General features: G+C 57.9%; 1 protein-coding gene across 1 annotated transcript; it reads right to left on the reverse strand.

The window, feature by feature from the left end:
• Nucleotides 1-13364: 13364 nt before the first annotated feature.
• Nucleotides 13365-15330, reverse strand: LOC119099911 (uncharacterized). Its single transcript, XM_037223005.1, has 2 exons — nt 14979-15330; nt 13365-14553 (listed from the first exon to the last, which is right to left on the reverse strand). Exons 1-2 carry the CDS (start codon nt 15258-15260, stop codon nt 13513-13515), a joined length of 1323 nt encoding a protein of 440 aa, XP_037078900.1. The 5' UTR covers nt 15261-15330; the 3' UTR covers nt 13365-13512.
• Nucleotides 15331-20065: the final 4735 nt, after the last annotated feature.

The following is a 20065-nucleotide window of genomic DNA, read 5'->3' on the forward strand; positions in this document are numbered from 1 at the left end:
CGAACGGTATGGGTCTGCCCGCCCACCTCAGACGATGGCGGCCTCGGGTGGTCCTGAGCGGAGGGACGGCCGCCGGTGGGTCCGGAGGCGGCACATGGCCAGCTGGGGGCGGTGGTGTGCCCCGGGTTATATACCGACAGGGGCTAGGATGTACAGGAGGGCCAAATTCCATTCTAAATTATTCGCTGTCGCAAGCTTTTGCCTCGGCGAACAGTTGTCAGACCATCGGAGAACTGGCCACCAGGCGGCGTTTTTCCCAACAACAGACATCGCGGCTCTTTTTTATCGCAAGCCACCGTCCGAACCGGCGGATGCCCGAGTTGTTATCGTGCGTGGGAACGACTGACAAACTGTCAAACTGTCAGCCAGCGTATGTCAAACCCGCCGACCGCCGCCCACCGCACGGGCCGGGCTCAGAGGTGGTCCCGAGCTGGTTCCGAGCAGCCGGCGCCCAGTCCCCAGCGACATATGCAGCTACGTTTCCAGAGTCGGCTCCGGGTGACGGCAGGCGGCTGCGACCTTGTCCATGTGACGTCAGACCAAGTCCGTGTGACGTCAGACCGAGCCCCGGCCGGGGCCGACCGGCCGCTGCTCGGTGACTGCCCGGCCCACCTTTGCTTTTGCTGCATGGATGGGGTAAGGCAGGCACCGCAGAATAGAGGTGGGCTGGGCTTAGATCATAGCACTTGCAATTGTCTGCGCTGAACCGAATTGTATACCGTCATAATTCTAGAAATATCCCCGTGATGACGTGTGCACATTTTTCACATTCTTCTTTGTTCCAAAAACAGCCTCCTTCTGGCGTCGATGGAATAATCTCACAAGGATGATTTTGCATTTAAACTGCGGAGGACATCACTAGTAGCCCACGCGACATATTCGCACGGCACGCAGTCGCGGCAGTCACGGCTTTCAACATTGGCATCACATGGACGAACTGTGTTTGGTGCGCGGCGAACAAGACAGGCTCCGCTCTGTCTGGGGTCAGGGCTGGGTCCGGACCGTTAGCTGCTGTGTCACCGACAACTCCGCCGCAGGCACCGTCAGCTGCTGGCACGTCAGAGCTGTCAGAGCCCGACACCTCAGCTGTCGGAGCCCGACACTTCGGCTGTCGGAGCCCGACACTTCAGCTGTCGGACTCCAGCACCTCAGCTGTCGAAGCCCGACAGTTCGGCTGTCAAAGCCCGACACTTTAGGTGTCGGAGCCCGACACTTCAGCTGTCAGGGCTCGACACTTCGGCTGTCAGAGCCCGACACTTTAGCCCTTGGAGCTAGACTCTTTAGCCGTTGGACCCGACACTTCAGCGGTCGTGGCCGCCACAAACTTGTCCGCCAGCAACTCTATGACACATCAGCGTGTTTAACCGCATGTGGCAGTGCTGGAAGGTTCTGGCCGTTTCCGACCGTGTTCGGACATGTCCGTCCTTACCCGGCTGTCTGACTGTGCCAGACTCCACCTGGTCGTATATCAGCATGCCAGACTGTACTTGGTCGTGCCTGAGCATGTCAGACTCCATCTGGTCGTGTCTGAGCATGTCAGGCCCCAACTGATTGTACATGAGCCTGTCCAACTCCATTTGGCCGTACCTGAGCGTGTCAAACTCCACCTGGTCATACCTGAGTGTGTCACGCCCCACTTGGCTATGTCTGGCCATGTCTGAGCGTCAGAGATCCTCTGACAGTGTCTGAGGATGTCTGGCAGCATGTCATCTGCCTCCCAATGCTCGCCGGATGACAGGCAGCCGACAGCGGACAGCGACAGCCCGCATTGGGTGAGAGCCCGCGAGACAGCCTCATACTGGGTGAGAGCCCGCAGGACAGCTCGCACTGGGTGAGAGCCCGCAGGACAGCCCGGACCGGGTGAGAGTCCGCAGGACAGCCAGCAGTGGGCCGGCCATGCCTCGCCGGTGACGCAGCAGCGCACGCCACCAATCGGCGCTTTACTGGGGACAGTACCCCTCCGGGTATGGTAATCGGCCGATCGGACCGACCCGACCGGCGTGCGTGGCCGCCCACGCCGCGCCAAAGCCGGCCGTGACCGCCGGATACCTTGTCGGTGCACCTCCCCGACGCTCCTGCTCCTGCCCGATCCGCCCACTCAGCCGCCGAGCGGTAGCGGTGCCTCCCTGACGCTCCCTGCTCGGTCCACCCACTCAGCCGCCGAGCGGCAGCTGTGCCGCCGCCTTCGGAGTGGAGCGACCCGGCGCCGGGCCGCTACCGGGCAGGCAGACCCGATCGCAACACAACTCGTAACGGCGCGAGACAATGGGGAGGAGGCCAAAAGGTGAGGGATGGCCGGGGCGGACTGTCCGTCACCGGCGCCATGGAGTACAGTCTGGATGTGATGACTCAGAGAGGCTGACGGTCGCATGGTCGGGCCGGGCGGGACAGGTCGGGCGCATGGTCGGGCAGGACAGGACAGGTCGGGCGGCACAGGTCGGGCGCATGGCCCGGCAGGACAGGACAGGTCGGGCGGCACAGGTCGGGCGCATGGCCCGGCAGGACAGGACAGGTCGGGCGGCACAGGTCAGGCGCATGGCCCGGCAGGACAGGACAGGTCGGGCGGGACAGGTCAGGCGCATGGTCGGGCAGGACGGGACAGGTCGGGCGGCACAGGTCGGGCGCATGGCCCGGCAGGACAGGACAGGTCGGGCGGCACAGGTCGGGCGCATGACCCGGCAGGACAGGACAGGTCGGGCGGCACAGGTCGGGCGCATGACCCGGCAGGACAGGACAGGTCGGGCGGCACAGGTCGGGCGCATGGCCCGGCAGGACAGGACAGGTCGGGCGGCACAGGTCAGGCGCATGGTCGGGCAGGACGGGACAGGTCGGGCGGCACAGGTCGGGCGCATGGCCCGGCAGGACAGGACAGATCGGGCGGCACAGGTCGGCCGCATGGCCCGGTAGGACAGGACAGGTCGGGCGGCACAGGTCAGGCGCATGGTCGGGCAGGACGGGACAGGTCGGACGGCACAAGTCGGGCGCATGGTCGGGCAGGACAGGACAGGTCGGGCGCATGGTTAGGCAGGACGAGACAGGTCTGGGGCATGGTCGGGCAGGACGGGACAGGCAGAGCGGACAGGTCGGGCGCATGGTCGGGCAGGACGGGACAGGTCGGGCGGCACAGGTCGGGCGCATGGCCCGGCAGGACGGGACAGGTCGGGCGGCACAGGTCAGGCGCATGGTCGGGCAGGACAGGACAGGTCGGGCGGCACAGGTCGGGCGCATGGCCCGGCAGGACGGGACAGGTCGGGCGGCACAGGTCGGGCGGCACAGGTCGGGCGCATGGCCCGGGCAGGACGGGACAGGTCGGGCGGCACAGGTCGGGCGCATGGCCCGGGCAGGACGGGACAGGTCTGGCGCATGGTCGGGCAGGACGGTACAAGACGTTTGCCCCGGGACGGTCCGTTCCGGTTTCCCGACACTTACGCCGAACGGCCCGGTCGGGGGTCCGAGGATGCGTGCTCCGTATGGGGAGTCGATATTCTCTGGATGATGTGGAGCTATAATGATAGCTATCGGGGTTTAAAGGCACATATGTGGCATGTAAGGACATCCAGTGTAAAAATCGTTGATGCCGTTTACCACGAGGGAAACTCTCAACATCGGGAGCGAGTCTCTGACTACACGACCTGAAACATACATGGTCTCAAGGACATCGTATATCACATTTTTAAGTGAGCCATCCATGTGACATAACATTATTTTTCGCATCCGTGGTAGTGAATAGACAACGCACCTGGACACTGGAATAGCTCCAGTGCCACGTGATGTCACCGTTTCGGGGCAGAGCTCGGCGAGCGTCACCAACTGTGTCATGTCACTGGCTGGATTTGCCCTGAGCACGTGGCGAGCGAACGTCACCAGCTGTGTCATGTCGCTGGCCGGGTCTGCCCTGAGCACGCGGCGAGCGAGCGTCACCAGCTGTGCCATGTCGCTGGCCGGGTCTGCCCTGAGCACGCGGCGAGCGAGCGTCACCAGCTGTGCCATGTCGCTGGCCGGGTCTGCCCTGAGCACGCGGCGAGCGAGCGTCACCAGCTGTGTCATGTCGCTGGCCGGGTCTGCCCTGAGCACGTGGTTCTTCCCTGAGCACGCGGCGAGCGAGCGTCACCAGCTGTGCCATGTCGCTGGCCGGGTCTGCCCTGAGCACGCGGCACAGCTGGGCGGCCGGCCCGGCCCGCCGCTGATGTCATGCCCGCGGTCGGCACGGCGCGCCGGACGCCGTGCACTCCGCGCAGAGTGCACCTTCACGGACCGGTGGCTGCGGCGCCGCGGCCCGGCGGCTCCCGGAGCGGCGCGGCGCCTCCCCGCACGCCGGACGGCGCGGGGCCAGCGCCGACCGCCTCCGCGCCTGGCGCCGAACTGGTGCGAGCAGGGCCGGCGGACGGCTGGCGGTCCGGTCCGAGGACGTGTCTTGATACGGGGAGGTGTAGCATGCTGACCAGCGAGCGGCTGAGGGACAGCCGGGTTGTCTGGTCCGTCGACTGAGGTAAAGAGTGCACGTGTGGGAGATGGCCGCCACAGCACGCGCCCTGCTGCTTGGGAGTCGAAGCTGTAGTGGCAGCTTCTGGCTGCCACTACACTCCAGGTGCATGGACTGCACCTTCCAGTGCATATGAAAAAAAACGGAGAAATGCAGTGACGCACGCAAAAACCCATCTTCAGATTTAAACTGGTGACAGGCCACAGTAACAAAACAAACGAGTCTAATTACAGATCGGTAGCATGCCCACTACGATCGTCTTTTATCCGCCGGTTCATAATGCTGATGCAGTTGCCATGTATGGCAACGGCCGCCGACGGCTTGGCGGATGTTGAGAGCAAGGAGAAAACAGGCCCATGCAGAAGCGCTACGCCCAAGGACGTCAGGTGATCGGTGTGCCAACTATCGCAGGAGGTCCGCCATGGAAGCCGCCGCTTCAGGCCATAACCGGCCGGCGGCACACATGAGCGATGGTGCGATCTCACCGTGAATAGCTATGGGCAGGGCTTGTCCTAACGTGCACACGGCGCAAGCGGCACATGCTGAAAGCCTGTACAAACCCGCCGAGCGCCCTGATCCCATCAACAAGGCGCAGACGCCGCCAAAAGCGCCGTCCGCGCGCTGGGAGCGCCGTCCGTGCGCCAGGAGCGCCGCTGGCGAGGCGCGCGCAGCGGGCGGCGCTGAGCCAGCCAGACCGGGCCGGCGCCGGAGAGAGCGGCCCGGCCGCGCGGCCGGCGCCGCTCGTGGCGTTCACACCGGTGTTTACCAGACGGCTGCGCCACGCAGAGAGGCCGTGAACTGGCCGATCATACGGAGATTGGAGCCGGGAACACCGGCGCTCGGATAACGGGGCCGCTCCGATGAAAAACGCCGCGCCGGGCGTTGCGACAGAGCGCGGCGGGCTGGCCAGCTGCATTCGAACGCCGTCACGGCGACGTCACGGCAGCTCACTCCGAACGGGCGCCGCGTGTCCCGACCACCTGGTCCGTGTTCTGACATGTCATGCGCGCCGCGACAGGTGCGCGAAGACGCTAAAGACGTGGCGTGCTCCAATCATTTGATAGGTGCCCCCACCCCCAGCCCCACCCCAAAATAAGTACCGTTGTCAGTGAGAGCTCAGCCATCAACTCATTGGCAGGTTTACAACATGGTGCAATCATACACAAGCACACACGGGGCTTACAAACAAACAAAAACAACAACGAAATGCAATTGCATTGCAACGACGAACGAAGACGGATTGATCTCGCTATGAAGCCACCATGAACTGTGGTCGACAAGCAGGCTCCCTGAAGGCAGCTAACGGGACTCCGCTCAGAGTTAAGCACTGGAGCCTCCGCCAGTTCCGAGATCCACCGTCCGACGTTGACTATCGCCATCATCGGACTCCCCAGAGTGCGGGAACGCGGCCCCGCTCGCTGCGTCGGACGCCGACTGGGCTGGGGTCAGGCTCGCGCGTAAGGTCACGCACACGAACAACACTGCCGACACATGTGCGTAGCTCTCGCCACGTCCAAGCCTTGAAGGCCTTTGCCCGAGTACCGTTCGCCGAGGAAGTAAGCCCGTCTCCTGATGATCCGCCACCCGGTCAGGGGTGTTCGGCCAGGCTCAGTGAGCCGGACAGCCCGCCTGACCCCGCCTGGTCAGCGGCACTCGGCCAGGCCCAGTGAGCTGGACAGCCCGCCTCACCCCGCCCGGTCAGCGGCACTCGGCCAGGCCCAGTGAGCTGGACAGCCCGCCTGACCCCGCCTGGTCAGCGGCACTCGGCCAGGCCCAGTGAGCTGGACAGCCCGCCTCACCCCGCCCGGTCAGGGGTGCTCAACGTGGCTCAGTGGGCTAGATAGCCGCCTGACCCCGCCCGGTCAGGGGTGCTCAGCCTGGCCCAGTGGGTCAGACCCCCGCCCGGTCAGGAATGCTCGGCTAGGCTCAATGGGCTGGACAGATCTCATGACCCCGCCACGCTGCGGCGGTGCCCCGGCGGCCGTGGCGTTGGCGGCGCACCGATTAGCTGCGGCTCTCCGGCCAGCCAGGGTCTCCTGGCACCTCAGTCGGCCGCAGCTCGCCGGCCCGCCATAGCTCACCAGCCAGCCGCGACTCGTCAACTACCGCTCGACTGTGTCCAGGGGCCGGGTCACGAGGCGAGGGGCCGAGTCCCGGCACGGGTCCGCCCGGGCGTGACTGCCTGACCGGGGTCCGTGCCGGCCGGCCGGCGCTCCCACGCGCCCACTGCAGGAAGGCGGCCAGGCGTGCGTAGAACGGGCCGGAGCCAGCTGATTGGCGATCGACGGCCGCTGACTGGCCATGTACGGGGAGCGATCGGCACGGCGGTTCTGATCAGCTCTCCGCCCGCCGTCACCCAGAGCCTCCAAATGGGGGAGAGACGGCTGACACTATCCGCCACAGAAGGATAAGGGAGGCGAGAGCAAAGCTGGACAAACAACACGACATGGACTCACACGAGAACGAAGCTGACACGCGAGGTGGACAAAACCCAAACGAGAATAATCATTCACTAGCGCAGTGGACTCACACCCAACGAAATCAAATCTGCTGGCGCACAACGCCCTTAACTCTGAAGACAACCAGCAGCTGCGAACAGGCTTGTCCGCTGTGACGTCACACCGCATTTATCAATGGTGCCGGCAGGCTCGCTGACTGCGCGGTGGCAGACGTCGTATCCGGTTACCTGCTGAGCCAGTCAGCGGGAGGATTGACTGCGCCGAGGGATGTATGCACACAACACCCCAAAAGGCCTGAGCTCCTGCCGCGACCGGCGGCGGCGCTGACAATGGTGTATGCTGCCTTGGTCTGTTGTGGGATGAAAGTAACCCAGCCTGACCATACAGCCGCTTGTCATTGAGCGGCCGTTCGCATCCTTTGCCGTTAGCTGTTGGCGCTCTAGAAAGTTTATTTCCATGTATCTCAAATGCGTTCGTTCCTTTCTTTTGCATTGGATACACAGGGGGTGATTTCATTTTCAGATGGGAAGCGCTTCAGCGCCTCCCTCCCTCCCCAAACTTGAGCTTCAGTCCCTTTGAGAAGGAAGACGTCCAAAGCCGGAGAGGAACCCCTCTCGTGGCATACCCAAGGGGTAGGCTGAGCCTTTTTCCCTGTTCAGCCCGGGCCCTTCTCTCCAATCATTTTACGAAACCACATCCCTTTCGTATGTGTACGCAGACGATGGCATGAGGGTAGACGGGCTTTATATCCGATCCTAGCTACCTTGCAAGGCTTGTTTGTACATCTCAATGCTACGGCCAAAAGTGCACCTAAAGGTTCAAAGTGCACCTAAATTGCAAGGCTTCTGTTTTATTTTCCACGGCTTCTGATCCCCCCCCCCCCCCCATAGGAGAATTTCACGACTAAACGACCCAAAATGCTAAAATTTGCACCCTTTTATTTAAAGGGAACGTTTCCTATCTGAAGATATTGAAACAATACATGGTGAAACAAGTTCACTCATATCTGTTCGTAGGCTTTAAGTAGAAGAGACTGCTATAAAAAAATACTGACAACATAATTTCTCTTATTATTAAACATGGCCTCCAACACGTCATTGTTTGATTACGTCATCATGCCTTGCACAACATTAATTGAGTGCCAATTGACGGCCGTTATATCTAGAAATCGCACTCACGAACGCCACATATGAACGACCGGGCCATTTTCCTGATTGGCCTTGATCACCGCATGGCTCATGGAATGGCAGGATTTGAATGGCACTATTGTGACGTCATTAATACCAAGGTGAACTTAAAATACTCTCCCCGAAACCATTTCCCCATCTTCGCGGACGTATGGCTAGGGTTAAAGGCGTTTAGCCTTTAAGTTAGAGGGGTTTAGGTCTTCAGACGAGCTGGACTGTAAACTACACCAAAAGTCTTTAAGATGGTTATTTCGGGGCAAATCCTCATAGAAATGTGGAGCACTCACTTAAACACAACATATTAAATGGTTCATGGGATAATGACCTAAAGACATCGCGTAACTTGTAGACCCCTTTGAACAGCTGCTATCGAGTTATAGCCCCAGGCATTTTGAGAAGGCCACGCTCTAGGCCTGTTTGGCGACCCGTAGCTTATATATATATATATATATATATATATATATATATATATATATATATATATAATTCGATAAAACTCATATGCCTGTTAACTTACATGACGCGAATATTGGTCGTTCCTAGTTTCTCGTGTGTTTTTACTTTTTGACAAGGTGACCTCGTGCTCTTTTCTTCCACGATAGAGAGATAATAATAGATCAAACGCAAATATAGGTATAATCATTTGTAATTGCAACCGTTATCACCGTTCTAGTACGATGTGAACACTGGAACCAACTTCTCAGTTGACTATGGACTTTTAAGTGAGCCCAACATTGGTCAGTATTTCTAGTGACATTTAAAACAACGTCCAGTTGGGTCACACAGAACGTGTTTAGAGCTCAACACCATCGCCCCCACCCTCCCCCTATGGTTGCTGCGGTGCTTCATGGTACAAAAGAACAAGGTTGCCATGACGTGCGCATTGCTAAACCAGCTCGCACCAGAACGTAGTGTAGTAGAGCATCACTCGAATCCATACTTCACTTCAAACGCGGCGGTACAGCTCAATATAAAAGTAATCAGCTGTATGCGCGTGGTGTCGGCCCAAGGAAGCCAAAAACGATTTCTGGGCAACCAGACCCTGCGTCAAAAAGTGATATTCCAGTAACTACCGAACGGACCTCGCCAGCCGCATAGCACTCATGTCTGTGTCTAGGCGCTATGTGAAAGTTTGTTACTGCCCATCTCCGCCGTGGAATCGCCCAGTTTCACTTCGATGTGACTTCGATTTTCCGTCCCTGACCTGTGAACAAGCTATGGACGAGCGCAGCTCGAGTGTGGTTGTTAGGTTCACGGACGCGCAGTTGTTAAACTGCTTTGAACCCCATGCTGTGACGGCCGTGGCGAACCGACCACTGAATTTGCTTTGGCCCTCAGCCATCTTTTCCTGTGGAATATAATGGGGCATTACAACACTTACGACTTTTTCCGGAGGAAATGAAACGTTCCTCGGCCGTCAGCGACTGCTGGGGAACGGCCGCTTCAGCCCCCCTAGTACGTGGCGTGGTTTGTAGCACCACCGACGCCACCTCACCCGCCTTCCCCATGCGAGACGGCGAGGACGCTCCACTCGCACCATACATCCTCACATCAACAGGAGAATAACAAGAATGACGGTAACGATAAGATCCTCTGCAAATTATGGGTTGGCACTGACAAATACGCGCCGAAGGACATGACAAGGAGTGGCGACGGCTGCCTCTGCTCGTTGAGTCAGTAAATGGTAGAGATAAGCAACATCGCTATCCGGTTCAGGTGTCGTCCAAGCATTATGCGCGACGTACCAGACTTTGGCAGCTGGAGAAGTAATAGTCCTTGATCGTTTTGATGGTGACTGCTCGTTTGTGGTCCAGGACGCTGCGCGAGGCTTTCATTGGGGGGGGGGGGGGGAAGGGCGTCGCAGTGTACCATACACCCATTTGTTGTAGATTGGTGGGAGTGAGAGGGGTCAGCGGGTTTGCCAGCTTAGAGGAAGGTAAGCGAAGTCACTAGCTCAGAGCGACTGCTGTATCTCTGGTTGCAGTAAAGCACAGACTGTTAGGGTTCCCGTCTCTCTTCAGCGACTGGCGCCAGAGGCTTAGGCTAAGCGCGTGGCAGGAGGAAAGCAGATCATTTCACTTATGGCCATGCAACAGCATGTCACAACAAGAATAATCTTAAGAATGTGCCTGTAACGAGGAGGACTTTGGGAGTGTATCCTGTTAATGGAATAGTCTTTGCCGTCTCGCATGAAAAAATGCGTGTATTGGTAGACAGAGCAAAGGGCGCCACGATGGGCCAAGAGAATTGTAAGCGGCCTTTCTCTTACCAAGTTTTTCTCGGGACAAAAGTCGTTAGCGTTGTTAAGTTCATTCATTTGAAGGCGACGAGGAATCGGGGAGCAGCCGAGCTCAGTCTTGGTTCGCCTGGGCTGTCACAGTAAAGTGACCGGAGCAGTACCACAGGTTTCCTCCCGTGGGCCTGGCAACCATGCTCGTCCATGAATTTCCAATAGACAGTGGACGGAGGATCGGTCTCATCACGGTAAAAATGAGTGATTATAATCTTTGGGGACCAGAAAACCCGAAAACTCTCAGCTGCGCTTAACAGCTTGCGTAATTGGCTTTGAGGTAGAAACAAAACCTTGGATGTGTTACATGCCAAAATTGATCAAGTACGAAAAACCACGAGGCCATAACATCAAAAAGTTAAAAAGTGGCAATTTCAAATTCGGAAGGGGTTGCATGCATCATGCTGAGCTTACCGATGTGTTATTGGTATCGACTCGGGTAAGTGGGTCAAGGTTGTAGACTACTAAAGGCAGACCCACGGTGTGATCCCAGGGCTATGCCAGGAGCTATAACTCGGTGACCGTTGCTCAGAGAGCTTTATTATTCGCGCAGGCGGTTTAACGGCATGGCATAAGCCTAGCTGAAATATCATTTTCAGATTTTTTGGTGGGGTGTGATGCGTTGCTTGGGTTGTCGCGGAAAGTCCTTGTAGCACCACTTTACAAGCAGGCCTAATTCCTGGAAAAACTACACGCATCGTAATACAGCACGAGACCGATGCGGCTCAGTTTCTCCCAAGATACATGATTAGCTTGGGAGAAAACTGATTGGTATCTGAGAGACGTACTTGTTCGTTGCTGGCTGGCCTAAGAGTGGAGTGAAAGCCGCCAGATTATAATTTGTTCAGCAGGGTGTCCAGAGGATTCCAGCTCACAATCCCGAGCCACAAAAGGCCCGCTCTAATCAGATTCCTTTACACTGGGATGGGCGGCTCCAACACGGTGAGTTTAACGCGACAGTCGGTGAAATTTGTTTTGATTGGCGCTAACCCCCGTGGTGAAGATGGATGGCGAGCTTTCCAAGCAGCAAGAACATACATGGGAGGAATGCTCCTTTTATAAGTTTACCAGTGCCTAACGTCATGCTCATACATGGTAAGACGAAGTAATGAAGCAAACCCGATGTACGTAAGCTCAGTTGGTCATCGAATAATGTGGTGTTCTGTTCAGGTAAATGTCAGGATGAAAACCGAAGGAAAATAAAAAATATCCACGGGAGTCAAATGCTTATACATGTTTGGCTTGTTTCCACCTTTACGCGCAGGGTCAGCGTACCCACAAACACAAAACGGCTGCCCACCGTCGAATAATGTGAACAGGTGGATATTCACCTCCACATATGTGGAAATGGTCTACTCCACTCCAGCTTCGCTGAGACGCATCTCCTGGCTCTCGTACACATGGAGTTCCAGCACAGGTCACAACCAGCTTCAGTCGGTGCGAGCCCTCGACCGGCGACCACGCGCGGGGCTGGTTTCTACCTGACCTCCGTGACCTTTTGAGCAATCTTTCGTGCTGGACAGGGGGCGCATGGGGTCGTCCGTTTTCACTTCAGGCTGCTCGTCTCCTCAGAATACGCGCGCTCACGTACCTGCAAACAGTCCCATGTCTCGCTCGAAGGTCACATGGTGGCGGAGAACAGCAGCGACCTGCACCGGCCAGCCCGTGCCGCGCGCGCCCGTGGTCACCTCTCACTCCGGAGATACCCGCCCGTGCACCCTGAAGACGCTCTCTGCGCCGGACTGGATCGAGCGCCCGTCGCGCCGCCGCGCCGCCGCGCCACCGGCCGTCGCCGCGCGAGTACTCGTCCGGCCCGTCCCGATAGTGGGCCGGCAGCGGCTCGCACCGATAGTCGCCGGATGACGCCATCGCCTCCCCAGCGCGGCGGGTTTACGGTATTCGGCGGCGCCACAGAGGTGCGGCGGTGGTAGGGGAAGACGGTGGGCGGCAGACGCAGTAGGTGGCCCCGTGACCGGCCTGCCGACCGCGACCGTCCACCAGAGAGGCCCGGCCCGGCGCAATGGTCCGGTGCCCGCGACTCGGCTCGGTGGCCGGGATCATTGTAGGACAGCTGTCAGCGTTCAATGAGTGCCACAGTGGTTCAGCTGAGAGAAGTGCGGCTCAACCAGCTGATAAGGTGGCTCGAGTTCTGAAAATAGCGCTGAAGCCAAATACTTCCCGAGAGCCGAACATAGGGATGCGTCGGATCAGAGGACAAGGAAGGGAGAGCCAGCGGAAGAAGGGAGAGGGAGGGAGAGTGAGAGGGGAGGCCATTTTCGCTGTTCCGTGCAGGATATGACTTCGCTGTCCCTGCCCGCCGTGGACCTGGGACCCTTTTCGCTGTTCTGAGTGACCCTGCCTGCTGATCTGTGGGCATTGTTCGCTAATCTGAGGGCAATGCCCGCTGATCTCAGAGGCAGCGCCCGCTGATCCGCACACCTCATGCACGCCTGGCGTCGAACGGCTCTCAGCGGTCGTTTCGCTCGTGCACGCCGCTCCTGAGAGTCGGCGGCGGCCGCCGACAGCACGCCCGCCGATTGGCATGCGCGCCAGCTCATGCCAAAGAATTACAGCGGAAGATAGCCATCGGCGGACCCCTGAAGCTGCATATAAGGCGGCCGGCGGTCGGCGGACCGCCGCGTTCCAGGAAGACTGCGCGTCATCACAGCCTAACACCGGAGACTGCATGTGGCTGCGGCTGGCACCACATGGCTCATTCACAGCCGCGGCAGATAGCCCAAGCACACAAACCACGGACAAGTGAGGCCGCACTCTGACACGTGTTACATAAGAGTTGTTGTGTTGTGTTGTGTTAAGTGTTGTTACGTACGAGTTTTGAAATCTGATTGGGTGGCGGGTGTTTGGTAAAATAAAAGTCTGGGTGGACATTTCCGAAAAGCAATGAGGTTTAACATTTGAGCAGCTTAGACTTAAGGCGCGGTTATGTCAGGTATATTCATTAAACTCAACAACACGGTTGTAAATAGTGCATGGTGACACAATATCAACAGCATGCGACGACTCCAGCTCAAGTTGCAGATCAGTAACTAAAACAGGCACGAGCCCACGACCGGCACTGTCGCGACCTCTGCTTCACGCAGCCGGGGCGGGCGCGTACGTCAGCACATACAGCTTGCCTATGGTGTAGCCGGCCAGGATGAGTTCGGTGTAGCCGTCGGCGTCGAGGTCGGCCACGGTCACCTGGCCGGCCGTCGTCTGGCCCGTCTGGACCACTGTCTGACGCTCATACGTCCAGTCGTCGGCCGCCTGGCTGGTCGGCTGCAGGATGTAGTGGTTGCCGTCGTCGTCGCCGGAGAGGAGGATGAGCGGCTTGCGGCCGGCGGCACGCGCCGTCTCGCTCGGGTGGAAGGCCACGGCGCTGCCCGGGCTCATCGTCTCGCCGAACAGCATCGAGTTCGGGTGGAAGTTGGTGTCGAGCGTGGTGCGCCTCCACTCGCCGGTGGCGAAGTCATCCGGCACGGCCCACGTGTAGAGCGAGCCGTTCTTGGCGGCCAGGTCAAACGCCGACGCCCACACCTCGGGCACGCCGTCGCCGTTCAGGTCGCTGTAGAACACGTCGAAGATCTGGCCGGTGGTGTTGTCGATGGTCCTGGAGAGGATGTCGCCGGGCCTCGACCAGTCGCCGCTCTCGGTCCAGTAGAGCGTGAGGCGCTCGTTCCAGAACTCGCCAGCGAGCAGGACGTCGTGCGTCTGGCCGCCGGACTGCAGCTGCACCATCCGGAAGCCGACATCCGGCCCGCCCGACACGAGCTCGTGCTGCGGCCAGAGGGCCCAGTCGGCCGGCGACGTGCCGTTGTTCTCCAGGTAGGCGAGGCTGGACGTGGTGACGTGCGTGAGCGCCGACTGGTGGAAGCGGGCGGTGAGCAGGTCCAGGTCGCCGTCGGCGTCCATGTCGTGCCACAGCGCTCGGTGGTAGGCCCAGTCGCGCTTGTCCAGCGCGCTTAGGAGGTACGGTCCGGACGGCGGCGACGTCTCCGTGTTGTACAGCTGGAGCCGGCCGTGCGTCTTGAACGGCACCAGGAAACCGGACGTGACCACCACGCCCTCGAATCCGGTCGCCTCCGACGGCGTGTAGCAGATGTCGTTGGTCCAGTCGGCCTGGTGGTCCAGGACCTGAAGAGTCGACGCATGGCGTCTGTGTGGCTGCTCGCAGTTACCACTTACCAGCGTGGGAAAACAGATGGACCATCCCTCGTTAGAAAATGATACTTAACACGTGGAATGTTGTATTAATGGTGTGAAAATAAACATGATGTTAGGACTTTGACATGAAGACCACGCCACACGATAGAATAGATAGGCGCATTGCACAGTCGCGCCCAGACCCAGCCTAATTCGGTCGCAACGTTACTAGCCTGGGCGATGCTAACTCCAGGCCTGTTGGTACCCTGCCCCGCTACCTTGCCCTGCTGCCCTGCCCCGCTGCTACCCTGCCTTCCTATCCTGCCCTGCTACCCTGCCCTACTGCCCTGCCCTGCTGCTACCCTTCCCCGCTATCCTGTCCAGCTGCTCCCGCCCTGCCGCCAGGCGCGGTTCACCTGCATGTCCCAGTCGGCCACGGTGTCCAGCTGCCTGCCGGGCGCCCTCAGGTAGTAGACGAGGTCGTCACCGATGATGTTCCCCGGGTTGAAGCTGCTGACGTACAGCGTCTGCCGGTCCACCTCGTCACCGTCGCCCTTCTGGCTCGAGTATACCTCGACGAAGGCGGCGTTCTTCAGGCGGAGCTCGCCCAGCGAGCGGGGCGGGTCCACCATCTGCGCCTCCGCCGTCTGGCCGGCCAGCGCGCAGGCCAGTGCGCAGATCAGAAGGCGATGCGGCATGGTGAGGCAGTGAGCGCCGCCGCCGAGCAGGCGACGCTAAGTAGTATCGCGATTATCGGGCAGCTGCGTGACTCCCAGGCGGGCGAGGTGCGTGGTTCCCAGCGGTGACGATAAGGTGTCACGTAACGCTGCACAGTGAGTAGCCATGGGCCGGCGACTGCGTCAGCCCCAGCTCTGGGGGAGGCGTGCTGGATTGTTGGTCCTGTCGGTCCCGGCGCTGGGGGAAGCGTGCTGGCGTGCTGCGCTGCTGGTCGTGCCGGCGCTGGAGCTGACTGGCGGCCTTTGCTGGCGCCGGATGCGCGGTGTGCATTGGGACAGCCATAAAATCCACTGGGAAAGTCCTGTCAGCCACTGGCGTACAGTCAGGACAATCAGTGACCAAGGTCTAACTGGTCCAATTGGCAGCATGTTTCGCCCTCACGTGGCTGTTTGGAGGTCGTCGGTGGTAAACTCCGGCACGCTGGACCTACCCGGCGAATCAATGTCTCAGAAGGACGCTGCGTAGTTTTTATCCCATGCATGGAAATACGGCTTGAATGCATGCTATTTGGTGATGAATTATTCAGGAACCCCATTTGCATGAGTGGGAGTGATTTGCAACTCAGGCGTGTGCTCACCATAGCGGGTGGGCTGTATTGTGTCATGTTTTGCATTTCTCTTTCCATTCAAGTACCTGACGTACACGTAGCATGGATCAAAACCCCGAACGCAAACGGTTGCGGCCTTCGCGGTCGTTGAAAGAAAGAAAACTCTTTCAGAGCTGGGGTAGATTCGTAGTCGGCTCAGTACTATCGGCATCCATCAATATTGATTTATGAAAGCAATGAGTCATTCGGATTATTTACGAAGGATATTATGCAGCTTCTGTGTGGTCGAACATTCTACCCTTATCAGTGCAGCCCAGCAAAGTTCCCAATTTGCGTTCCTTGCCACCAAAGAATAGATCATCTTAATGACATCTAAAATCTGTTATCAGCTATTTTAAAGTATAGACTACGATGGAGGCCGTATCCTTCCTGTCGGAAACATCTAAAAAATGTATAATCGGACCTCCGGAAACGGACCGAGCCGGAGGGTCCGAACCGGACCTTTCCGGAACTTAACATATTGGTCAATGGAATTCTGAGTGCCACGAATATGTGGGTATGCATGTGGGTTGTTCAATAACTAAAGTACGGGGTGCCATACCTTCTTATGACACGTTCAATCTTACACAATTATTTCTTTTGACGTGTTTGACCACGCGCTACTTTCTCACTTAGCCGCGATCAATGCGGACACCATGTTCCCAGCGCTCCGGATAACGCGGAAATCCCGCCCGAAAAAGTTCGACTTTGGAACCACTCAGCCAGCTTGCCGCGGCGAATTTGACTGTGTTCTCAGTTTAGCAGTGGTAAGCAGTGGTGTGATGCGTTGAACCGAGGGTGTTTTTTTCAGGGAACAGGACAGGTGGAAGTCCGATGACGTTGGGGCTTTAAGGTGGCTGGGGTTCAATGGTTCATCCAAGCCTTGCGACTTTCCTGCAGAGGATGATAGCCACATGGGGTCGGTCGTTACCCTGGTGGAGGAGTATGCAGGAGACGTTCAACCAGCATCTGTTTCCCGAATGGCTCTATTGAGGTTTACTATCCAGAGATCCCAGAACACGGTGGCCATGGTGCTCATCTTTCACGAAGAAGAAACTTCACGTCAGGTGCCTTCTCGTTCTTGCGTGAAGGGGTTTGGGAACCCATCTTGCGCAACGTTGTGGCAATTCAGCTGATGAGTTATCTTTATGATGATCTCAGTCAAACGGTCAACCTGTCCTGTTCAGCTAGATCACGCACACGGATTGGTGGTTTCACCGGACTCACTTGCCCAATATATCAACCATATCAGGGACCAACGCGCTCAGAGGCCAGCCGGTCTTGGTTTGTCGATGATGTCATTTTCACCATTTTTGAAACGTCAAACTATTATCTCACATTCTTAAAGGCCATTATTCCATTGTGATACATGTCATGAAGCGTGGCATGGCTTTTGTCCATGCACTTTTCAAGCTGTACAAAAACAAACTGTCCTGTAGCACGCTGCCTTAACCTTGCGTGCCAGGCTTTTACCGCTGTAAAGAGCTGGAAAAGCTCTTAGCCGAATTTCGATGTTCATGGTCTAGGCATGTGGCTGGCACAAAATTGGGCATGCGAGTTAAAAATCAAAAGTTTGGTGTTTTCACCACACGTGGTACGTTTTTATCATTAGCGCGAGCAAGGAGTAGCAGGTTTTTAGCTCGTTGCGATAATATGTCAAGTTCATTGGTCAAGGCTTTCGGACCACCATGCGTTTACAATTTATCACGCTACTTTTAAACACAACCTTCAAAAAAGATGTACCGTGCGCACAGGAAGTCTTCACTTCGCCTAGCTCAACGAGCCCACAAACCAATGCGACCAAGCACCATCGTAAGAAATATACGGCACTATTACTATTGAAAGCCGGGCGCTTGCTCAAGACGTCTAAAGCTAAATACGTCAACTTTAAAAAAAAAAACATTTAAAACGAGCTCTGTAAGTGAGGCCATGTGCGTTTGGTAGCATTGCCTCAATGCTATGGCATGACACAGAACATCAGGTTTGCCACAGAATTCTAGGTCGGCAGCAGAACTGTGAATGCGCGCTGGGAGTTAGTGGTGACAATTGGGCGTAAGGGGCGTGGGCACTATGCGGTGCCCGCGTATGCACAATGCGAGCTAGCCTGGGAGTCATGCGGTGACGAGAGCGTACGCCACGCGCTATCGATGCTACCGCAGCGGCGGTGGCGCCGACCACACCCTCATGAACGTGGGAACCGGCGTACGATGATAGCCGTCGAGTCGGCTTTCATCGACCACTTCCAGAGCGTCGCCGGCCAGCGGGCGCCAGCGCGGGCACCTGGACGGCCGCCGGCAGCCTCGGCGGGTCAGCGGCGCCGACCCCCGGCGGGCCTTGACACCGGCGCCTCGGCCGGACGCCCGCCGCTGGAACGCTCCCCGGGCGACACGGTGGCGGGACGGGGACAAAGCGCGCCTGGCCCCGATTGGCGGGCACAATCAGCGGGGAAGCGGCCGGAACGGCGCACAATGGCGCCGGCGCTGCTCAGGCGGCGGCCAGCGATGTGGCTGTGACGCGGCCGCTCGGTGCCACTGCCAGGGGCGCGACCTCTTAACGAGGAGAAGTCAGCTGAGCGCGGACGGCGGCCATGGGAGCGCCGGAGCAGCCGACCCAGATTCGCCGTGATCTCCGTGACATTGACACGACAGGGGTCAAGCGCTTGCCCAATTACCGAATCAGGAAATGCTTTGAATGGCGTAATCGTGGGAACAGGCTGATGGAGGTGTGCGTTTCACTTCGCGGAGCCGGAGCAAAAACATAGGAACGTTGGGCGCTATCAAATAGCAAGGCGCCGGACCGCTGTCATAAAAAGGTGGCTAAACGGCGAAGCGTTAACACCAGTTAGGCGCTGTCAAGCTGCTGGGCTCTCGCATGCATCTGCGCTCATTGTCGCGTTAGTGTGTTCAAAACCGTGGGCTCATTCAACACTGGAGCCACAAGGCCCCAAGTTCGAATAGAATCATGGACCCAATGACGTGGACGGGGCAAGCAGAGAGTCGTGAGGATCATTGCTTCTCTGTTGGCACCTGTACGTGGGCTGAGTTGATTGTTTCCATGCTTCGCCATAGGGTTAGTGCTCCGATTTCTCTGAAAGTGAGCGCCCCACCCCCCTCTCACCGTTCCTACGTCCAAAATGCGAGGAAAATGAGGAGCGCAGCAAAACTGATCAGGATTCTGAAAAATCGCGTCTCTGGGAAGCAAGGCTTGCCCCACACGCATGAAAGCAACACATCACAGCGCGCAAAACTTATTAATTCGCTGCTCCCTTGCAAGCACATAATTGCACACGACCAAGACTGTGGGGTAAAAATACTTGGGATATACAGGATAAAAATACATCACCTCTCAAGTTGTGTGGGCCCATTCCATTTTATGGCCACGAAAAGTTCAATCACCCTCGCCTTGGGGACATCCTGGATCCGCTACTGCAAATAACCAGCAATGGCCGGGATAAAACGCTTGCCGTTTCCAATGTTCTTCGGGACGGGGGGATGTCTATAAACGCCAGTGAGTCTGTGTGCTGCCAGTGTCCTGTTAAAGCCATCGCTGAGCCATCCTTCCTCAGAAACCGAAGAGTTGCCGCGGACGCTGATGTACTTGTCCCGGCCTCCTTCAACACCGCGCGAAAATGCTGCAGCCAGGGTAGCCTGCAGTGCATTCTATTAGAGGTCTGATGTTTTACGTCAAACGCAGAGTTCCGCGATGACCGTGACGCACTTCCGACCAGGAACATCAACGCATCCCAACATCACTTCGCCGGCAATGTCAAACAGGCCCCGATGCGCCGGGAACACTCACATGTGTTTGTGGCAGACGGTGCACACCCAATCTCGGCCGCTCTCCGTGTACTCGCGGCACAGCTTGCAGACGCGCATGCGGCAGGCCCGGCAGGCGGCGCCACGGTTGATGATGCGCCCCAGCTCCGTCCGGCAGCGCGCACACGAGCGGCTGCTCTCCAGGCCCGCCCGCAGCGCACCCTTGCGGCGCAGCTGCTGAAGTTCAGCTTTCAGCCGACTGCAACAGAGGGCAGCGTGAGGCGGTGAGTGGGGAAACGATGGGCGTTGGGCTTTGGACTGCTAAAATTAAATTGAATTGGGTGAGGATTGAACTTGCTCGCCGGCATTCAGATGTACCGGTCTACTCATGCACATGTCACGCCATCATTTCATCGGGTGAATA

This window comes from Pollicipes pollicipes, unplaced genomic scaffold (assembly GCF_011947565.3).
Source record: "Pollicipes pollicipes isolate AB1234 unplaced genomic scaffold, Ppol_2.1 Scaffold_4881;HRSCAF=5763_pilon_pilon_pilon, whole genome shotgun sequence".
Classification (NCBI taxonomy): Eukaryota; Metazoa; Arthropoda; class Thecostraca; order Pollicipedomorpha; family Pollicipedidae; genus Pollicipes; species Pollicipes pollicipes.

Bases quoted from the DNA above. Each gene is read 5' to 3' on its own strand.
- LOC119099911 (XM_037223005.1), bottom strand. From the start codon at position 15,260: ATGCCGCATCGCCTTCTGATCTGCGCACTGGCCTGCGCGCTGGCCGGC. The intron at 14,554-14,978 runs GTGAACCGCGCC...TCGACTCTTCAG, and splicing joins TGGCCGACTGGGACATGCAG to GTCCTGGACCACCAGGCCGA.